At 62.8% G+C, this 8,310-nt stretch overlaps 1 protein-coding gene across 1 annotated transcript; it reads left to right on the top strand.

Moving 5' to 3' along the window:
* Positions 1-4,776: 4,776 nt before the first annotated feature.
* LOC133350522 (zinc finger protein 503-like) lies at positions 4,777-7,883 on the top strand. Its single transcript, XM_061564884.1, has 2 exons — positions 4,777-5,153; positions 5,617-7,883. Exons 1-2 carry the CDS (start codon positions 4,830-4,832, stop codon positions 7,147-7,149), a joined length of 1,857 nt encoding a protein of 618 aa, XP_061420868.1. The 5' UTR covers positions 4,777-4,829; the 3' UTR covers positions 7,150-7,883.
* Positions 7,884-8,310: the final 427 nt, after the last annotated feature.

The following is an 8,310-nucleotide window of genomic DNA, read 5'->3' as shown; positions in this document are numbered from 1 at the left end:
AGGTCGTGGGCTCGATCCCGACCCTCACGTCCCGATATTTGTTCTCTTCCCCCGTGGTCGCGTGGATTGTTCTCCAGATCCTCCGGTTGTTTCCCCTCCAAATTCATCTACGTGCGTTTTAGAGCATTTGGCTGCAACTATAAATGTCCACGTGATAAGCCACTTCGTTGAGCGATCATTTGTGGCTTCTGAAAAAGAGCTACCTAGCTCAGTGAGCCTTACCTGGTAAAATACAAAAATAGTTTAGTTTTCACTGTGAGTGAACAATCTGCGATGCTGGGGTCCAAGTGAGACATCCTCTTCTGCAGTGACGTATCCGTGCTTTGGTGTGGTTGACCATTTGCCTCCTTAGCTCTCGCCGTGTCCATTGCAAGAAGACGTTAAACACCTCTCACCGCGTGCCACGTGGGGCTCAAGATCCTCCAATCGCGCTCGAACAAACGCTCGTCCCAGTGGAGGAGCGAGCTATGCAGTCGTGCGCAGGCGGTGCAACTGCACCGGGACTAGGAGGGGGGGGGGTCCCAAGGGCCGGGCGAACGAAGAGGAGGGACATCGTCGAGACAGGAGAGGGCCCAATTTCATGCATGGCCAACCACGCTTCACGTATCTTCTCTTGTCACCTGACGCACCTCGTTCTAATTCCTATTCACTCACCACCTCTGGTGTCCCCCCCCCCCCAACCTCTCTCACCCTTCACTTCACACCTCTTCTCCCTCACCACCCTTTCATCCCTTCTCTCTTACCTATCACTGTGCTCCCCCTCCCACCCTCCTCCCCTCCCCACCTCTCCTCTCTGACCCGGTGACGAGGTCGGATGAAGATGAAGACCGCCGAAGAAAGAGAAAATGAATCTTCGATAATTGGGGTCGAGGTTGCGGCTTCGCTCAAGCGACCGGGCCGTTTTCTTCGGGCGAGTCGGGCGGGTGCGAGATGCCTCGTTAGGCCGCGAGGTTCGTTTGATCTTCTCTCGACAGCGCGTCTCGTAAAGACTCGCACGCGACATCCTGGCGCGGGGGTGGGGGGGCTACGACCCTGCGCCTCCGCTCACTTCTCGGGAAGTTGTGAGCGGAACGCCAGAGGTGGGGGGAGACGGGGCAGCCAGTCCAGTAGCGTCGTAGGAGGGAGGGGGGTCAACCACCGCGCCCCCCCCCCCTCTCTAACACACTTATTTTTCCACGCACGACTCAACAACTTTGAATTTCCCTCCCATCGTCACGTTTCCCCGAGTTCGAAGAACCTTGCTCGATGCAGCAAGCGTATTAAGTCTAATCCATTACACCCATTTTATAGTTGCAGCGCTGCTTGTTGCTGAGGCGCGTGTGTGTGGCACCGTGTGTGTGTGTGTCACCGTGTGTGGGCACCGTGTATGTGGCACCGCATGCCTAAATAGTTGTTGTTCGGCCGGATTGAGGGGGCTAAACGGGCGCGGCACGGGCTAGAGAAGAGATGATGTGGTACAGGAGGACGTAAAGCTGAGTGGACTTGCCAATGACTGGTACCAGCGGTGTCAAGATCGGCCTCAGTGGAGGAGGCTCGTGAAGGACGCTACTGGGCAGTTTGAGGCAGTCGCCCTCCAACAACAACGGAGATCGTAAGAGCGACGCTCACAACAACGAGCGGAGCGCCGGGTGGCTAAAGCACAGCAAGTTGGTACAGTAGGGGGCACAGGTGGTGCATCAGCCAGTCATCTCAGTCATCTCAGTCAGTCGACCCGTGGCACCTGGGTCTGCCCCGTGACCTCCTGCCAGCGGGCGTTCGACACTTCACGTGGCCTCAAGGTGCACATGGCCTGGCACAATCGTCAATCGGGTAGCGCTACGCTGCGCTACAAACCTGGCAACCCGAGTTCGATTCCCGCTCATGGCCAACATCAGTGACGATTATCTGAGCCGATCCTGGGCCTCCCCGAAATCGACTAAGCCTCAAATGAGTACCTGGTGCGGTGCGTAAAAACATCGTCACTGGGGAGACAAAGGCAGCTGGGCGTGGTGCTGGCCACCCACCCCATTGTGTGCCGTTCTGGCCTTCATATGTGCTCGCTAACAGCACTTGCCCCAACAGTATTTTAAGACTATCCGGGGGATCTTTGTCTTTGTACCCGTGCGTATGGCTGGGTGTGTGCGGTATGTATCTATGCATATTAACGCGTGTGGTTACGTACGTCCACCTACACATCTACACGTACGTGTGTCCGTGCACGTCGGCATGTATCGTGAACACCGCACGTACACGAGTGTACACGTGTGTACACGTGCGTGTGTTAGAGGGTGTAAGGTGCGTGTCCGTGCCCCCCCGCCCCCCAACTCCCCCCCCACCCCTCCCCTCGAGTCCCGACCTTTCCCGACCGCAGGCCATGCGCGGCCCCCATCTGGGCCCCGGAAACCAGCGAGCACATTGATCAACGCCAACGTGCGTCTGTCAAGCGGCGCGAGAGAGAAGAAAAGAGACGAGGGAGGGGTGGGGGGTAGGGGTGGGGGGAGGCTGTGGGGGGCGGGGGGGGGGTGAGGGTCGGGGTGGACTCTCACGCCAACATCGTGACGGCCAAGTCAAAGATCTCTCATCGCCACTCGCTGATTAGACTCTGCGGCGGCGGCGTAGGGGTAGCCGGCCGTGTCTGGGCCGGGGGTGTCCGTGGGTTCCGACGGATCTCTGTACCTGCCGAGCGACTGCCCCGCTGCGATTGTTTATTTTTTTGTCCTTGCGTGAGACATGGGGGTTGGTGGTGGCGGCGGTGGTGGTGATCGCGAGGGAGACAAGGAGAGGAGTCATCTGCCGTGGTGGCTAAGGACGCTCCCTGCTCCTCGAGATGGTTTTAGGTTGCGGGCAGCAGCAGCAGGAGGAGGTTCGAAGGAGGTTGTAGGGTGCGAGTGGTGGTGGTGGTGGGGTTTGGAGTGGGGCTGCGGTTTGTATGGGGTGGGTTGGTTGGAGTGCAGGGTGAGAGGCTGGTGGTGGTGGAGGGGGTGGTGGTGGTGGAGAGGCTGGTGGTGGTGGTGGTGGTGGAGGGGAGATGGTGATGGTGGTGGAGGGGCTGGTGGTGGTGGAGGTGGGGCTGGTGGTGGTGGAGGGGCTGGTGGTGGTGGAGGTGGTGGTGGTGGAGGTGGGGGTGGTGGAGGTGGGGGTGGTGTCGTGGCGGACAGGGGCGGGCGCGGAGGGGCTGGGCTTGGATTGCGCAGGGGACAGACAGGCTCCCACACGCAGCGCTCTTTGAAGGCGCCGATCATTTGTTCAGGCTGTCACGGCCCGCATGTCAGCACTTGCAACATGCCAGTCTTAATCTGCGGGGAAACGGGGCTCGCCATTGATCGCGCTGCGCGATTGAGATCTCGGCTCTAATGCGCGCCTCGCTTTGAAGTCTCGGGGCCGCTGCCTCGATCGCGAACATTTTGCGCGGTGATCGTGGACCGGAGCAGACGCGAGGGGTAGTCGGGAGGGTGGGTGGGTGAGGTGAGGGGGGTAGAGAAATGCAGCGTGAACCGCGAACCGCGCGCCTGCGTTGGGAGTCAGTGAGTGAGCCTGTGAGTGAGTGAGCGTGAGAGTGTGAGCGTGAGTGAGCCAGCCTTCAGTGAGTGAGTGAGCGTGAGAGTGATTGAGCCAGCCTGAGTGAGTGAGTCAGCCTGTGAGTGAGCCAGATTTGGAGTCAGCCAGCCTGTGAGTGAGTGAGCCAGCCTGAGTGAGTGGGCCAGATTTGGAGTGAGAGTGAGTGAGCCAGCGTGAGAGTGAGTGAGTCAGCCTGTGAGTGATTGGGCCAGCATGTGAATGAGTGTGAGAGTGAGTGAGCGTGTGAGTGAGCCAGCCTGAGAGTGAGTCAGCCAGCCTGTGAGTGAGTGAGCCTGTGAGTGAGTGAGCCAGCGTGAGAGTGAGTGAGTCAGTGTGTGAGTGAACGAGCGAGGGAGTTATACGCGGCCCCTTTGTGTGCATGTGTGCTCGCTCGGCCGCGCTCAGCCCCGTTTACACAGCAGCGCATTTATCTCCGGGGGCTGAATGGGCGCCTTTCATACCCCCCCCCTCTACTTCCACCTCCTCCCCTCCCGCTCCTTTTCAAGTCGGACCGGTCCCGGGCTCGCCGAGAAAGGCAACATAAATCACGGCGGATTGGCAGCCTTGACAAATAACTGATTGATTGTGGTCGCGGAATTGACAGTTGAGGTTAAGCATGTGACATTGAAGCGAGGCGCCGCGTGACGGAGAGACACGCCCCCCCCCCTCCCCCGCATCGCCCCCCCCCCATCCCTAGCCCCCACCACCCCCCCACCCCACGCTCGCCCAACCTATCACAAGCCCCCCGAAGCTTTTGTCAATAAAACCAACCCCCTCCCCCCCCTCCTCGTGACGTAACGTCCGGCGGTTTCATCCAATCGCGAGCCCTTCGTTTCGGACGTCCTGCGTGCGGATTGGCTGGCGCGGAGGGGGGGGGGGGTCCCTTTCATCTCTCCGCGAATGCCCCTCCCCACCGGCCCACCGCACCCCGCGTGCTTCATTAGTTATCGCCGACGTCACTCGCAGGGAGTGGCCTGCGCCGGGGTGGTCATGGACTACGAGGGAGGGTGGGGGTGGGGCCTGGGCGGGTGGGGGTGGGGCCTGGGAGGGTGGGGGTGGGGCCTGGGAGGGTGGGGTGGGGGCTGGGCGGGCTCAGGGTGGAGCGGGGGGGGAGGTCCGATGCGCGGAGGGGTGGAGGGACCGTGCAGAGACGGGGAGGAGGAGGAGGAGGGAGTCGTGGAGGGGAGGGACGAGGGGAGTGCGGGGAGGGGGAGAAGGGGGGGGGCAGGCGGAACAGCGAGCGGAGGCGCAGGAATTGCACAGTCCGCGTCAGCGCAGCGCGAGCACAGGTCATGCTCACAGCGCTCCCGGGCTCCAGACACACACGCACGGCGAGCGAGGCCAGCGGCACGGCCGACAGCGGCGTCAACACTCGCGCGGCGAGCAGCGGCAGCGGCGGCGGCATCGACAGCAGCGTGCGCACCGAGCGAGAGAGCGGCGCCGCGTCCGGCAAGACCCCCAGCAGCAGCAGCGGCGCGCTCCCGCCGTGCGATCCGCTCCGCCAGGCGCTGCGGCTGCCCATCAGGGTGCTCACCATGCTGACGGCACGCGCCGGGCACATCCTGCACGCCGAGTACCTGCAGCCGCTCCCCTCCACGCCCGTCAGCCCCATAGAGGTACGTGTTCGCGCACCCCCCTACCCACCCGCCTTTTACGCGCTCCTCGATTATCGATCCCACGAACCTCGAGCGATCGACCGAAAATCGCGACGCCGCGCGCCAGGGACGGAGCCGTTTCGGCGGGTGCCGGGAAGGGGTCGTGGGTTGTGGGGGGGACACGGTGGCGATTGGACCCCCCCCCCCTTTCCGATGCCAAACGAACCATCTCCACTCCCACCACTTCCATGATCTCGGTCCCCATGATCACAGAATCTTAACTCGGGGGGTGGGGGGGGGGGGTATCGTGGGGGTCCAGGCTGGCTGCGTGTCAGGGCGGCTCCGTGCGGAGCGAGGGAGGTGGTGGAGGAGGAGGAGGCGGTGCGAGAGGCCGCGCCGCGTGATGGATGATGGGTGAGGAGCGAGACGGAGCGGCGCGCTAACAGGGCGCGACGGGGTCTCGGCGTGTGGCGTGGTGTTGCAGTTGGACGCCAAGAAGAGCCCTCTGGCTCTGCTGGCGCAGACGTGCTCGCAGATCGGCAAGCCCGAGGCGCCGCCCAATAAACTCGGCGGCGTCTCAGGCGGCGGCGGAGGCGGTGGCGGCTCGGACAAGGAGACGCCCGCCAAGAGCGGCCCGCTGCGGCTGAGCGACATCGGCGGCGAGGACAAGTCGAGCTTCAAGCCCTACGCCAAGGGCCTGGAGAAGGGCAAGGACGACGGCGGGGGAGGAGGAGGAGGTGGCGGCGGCGGTGGCGGCGGCGGTGGCGAGAAGCCCGGATTCCGCGTGCCCAGCGCCACCTGCCAGCCCTTCACCCCGCGGCCCGGCAGCGCCAGCTCGGCCGCCGCCTCCTCCTCGTCGCCCAAGCCCCAAGGCGACCCCAAGGCGGCCGGGGAGGGCGCGCAGGACAAGAAGGAGAGCGGCGAGCAGCAGGGCAAGAGCGCGGCCGACGGCTCCTCTTCCGCCTCCTCCTCCTCCTCGTCCTCCTCCTCTTCGTCCTCCTCGTTGTTGTCGTCGTCGTCCAACGCGGGGGCGAGCGTGAGCCACAACCGCATCAGCGTGAGCTGCGCGGGCATCAACGTGGAGGTCAACCAGGAGACGTGTCTCAGCGGAAAGGGCGGCGGCGGCGGCGGGGGGGGCCCCGGAGACGCGTCTGGGCTGGGGGGCCCCGCTCACGTGGCGTCCGTGTCCCCCTACAAGGGCGGCCAGACCGTGTTCCCGCTGCCGCCCGTCAGCATGGGCTACGGCGCGTCCCTGTCGGGCTCGTACGCGGGTTACCCGCCGCACTTCCTGCCGCACGGCCTCTCCCTGGACCCGGGCAAGAGCGCGCTGGGCAGCGCGCTGGGCTGCAGCATGCCCGGCCGCGGCCCCGCGGGCGCCTCGCCCCTCGCCGGCGCCTCCCCGCCCTCTCTGCTGGGCGGCCTCTGCAGGGACCCCTACTGCCTGAGCTACCACAGCGCGGCGCACCTGGCGGGCACCACGGCCGTGTGCGGCTCCTCGCACGCCGAGCAGAACGCGCTCAAGAACGCCTACCCGCTCATGTACCCGCCGCACCACATGCAGTCGGCCGGCCTGCACACGCTCGCCACGCACCCGCTCTACCCCTACAGCTTCATGCTGCCCAACGAGGCGGCGCCGCACGTGTGCAACTGGGTGTCCGCCAACGGGCCCTGCGACAAGCGCTTCTCCTCCTCCGAGGAGCTGCTCAGCCACCTGCGCAGCCACACGGCGCTGCCTGGCGCCGACAAACTCCTGGGCGGCTACCACAGCGCGGCCGCCGCGGCCGCCGCCGCCGCCTGCCACATGCACATGCCCTCGGCTCACGGCGGCGGCCTGGCGCTGCGCTCGCCGCACACGCTGGGCCTGAGCCGCTACCACCCGTACGCCAAGGCGCCCCTGGGGGGTCCCGTGGCGCCCCCCGTCACGGCGATGCCCGTGCCCGCGTCCGGACCCTACTACTCGCCCTACGCATTCTACGGGCAGAGGCTCGCCACGGCGTCCGCGCTCGGCTACCAGTGACGGGGCCCCGCGATGCACCAGGCAACGAGTCCGTCCGTTCCTCGGCCCGTGGTGCCCCCCACTCCACCAACCTCGCGAGGCCAGCCCAAACACCCCCCCCCCCGTCAACCCCCTCTCCCTCACCGCCCCCCCCCTTCCACGTGGGGGGGGGGGAGAACTATAATTTATTGCCGATAGCTCCAAGCACCGCGCGGGCGGGCAGTGTGTACATAGAGGCGCGGCGTGACGGCGCGCATTTGTTACGAGTCAAATGTTCGGGTTACCACCGTTACCTGCTCGGGTTTCCATTTACCTGGCCAGGTTATCAGTCACCTGTTCGGGTTCTGTTGGGTATAAAAAAAAGTTACCTGTTCCGGGGAAATGGGGGGAGGACGGGCGGGGAAAGGGGGGCAGCGCTTTTTTCCGAAGAAAATTATTGCATGGCTGTTAATATTACGCCATTTTTGTTTGACTTTATGAAAAAAATATTAATAATGGTAATAGTAATGATATCAATAATGGATGATGATGATAACGATGAAGATGATGATGATGAAGATGATGATCCGGTTTCCATTTGCGCGAGGCGCCCGATGCGGCCTGCATGTTCGCACGCAGCGCGTCTGATGTCGTGTAAATTTAATCAGCTCTATTTTATTATTAAATGTACAAAGTGTAAATTCCTGTCTCATGATTACTTTTGCTAAAAAAAAAAGAGAAAAATACAGAGGATCTTAATAAATAATTGAGCTTAATGTCTGCATGGTTGTGATTGTGCGCCGGTCGAGAGCGTGCGCTTACGCGTCGACGGAGCGAGCGGAGAGCGATACGCGCTGGGGGGGGCGGGTGATGCGACACGGGATGGGGCGACACGGGATGGGGCGACACGGGATGATGCGACACGTCTCCAAGTACCCGTCGCACTTATCGACGGCCAGTGATGGGTACACGTGCACATCGCACGTGCGGTACGCTACGTGTGTGTTGCGTGTGTGTGAGATGTGTGTATAGTACACACGTGTGTGTGTGTACTGGATGTGTGTACACTGTACATGTGGTGCACTACGCGTGTGTGTGTGTTGTGTGTATACGATGTGTACAGTGCATACGTGTACACTACAGTACACGCGCGTCTGTGTTTTATACTGGATTTGTATACACAGCGCACGCGTGTGCTAAAAT

The sequence above is a fragment of the Lethenteron reissneri genome, chromosome 34, assembly GCF_015708825.2.
Source record: "Lethenteron reissneri isolate LAM-NWPU_2019-01 chromosome 34, ASM1570882v1, whole genome shotgun sequence".
NCBI lineage: Eukaryota > Metazoa > Chordata > Hyperoartia > Petromyzontiformes > Petromyzontidae > Lethenteron > Lethenteron reissneri.
The sequence above is the reverse complement of the archived record's forward strand: the minus strand, read 5'-3'. Positions and strand labels throughout refer to the sequence as shown.

Bases quoted from the DNA above. Each gene is read 5' to 3' on its own strand.
- LOC133350522 (XM_061564884.1), top strand. From the start codon at position 4,830: ATGCTCACAGCGCTCCCGGGCTCCAGACACACACGCACGGCGAGCGAG. The intron at 5,154-5,616 runs GTACGTGTTCGC...GTGGTGTTGCAG, and splicing joins CGCCCGTCAGCCCCATAGAG to TTGGACGCCAAGAAGAGCCC.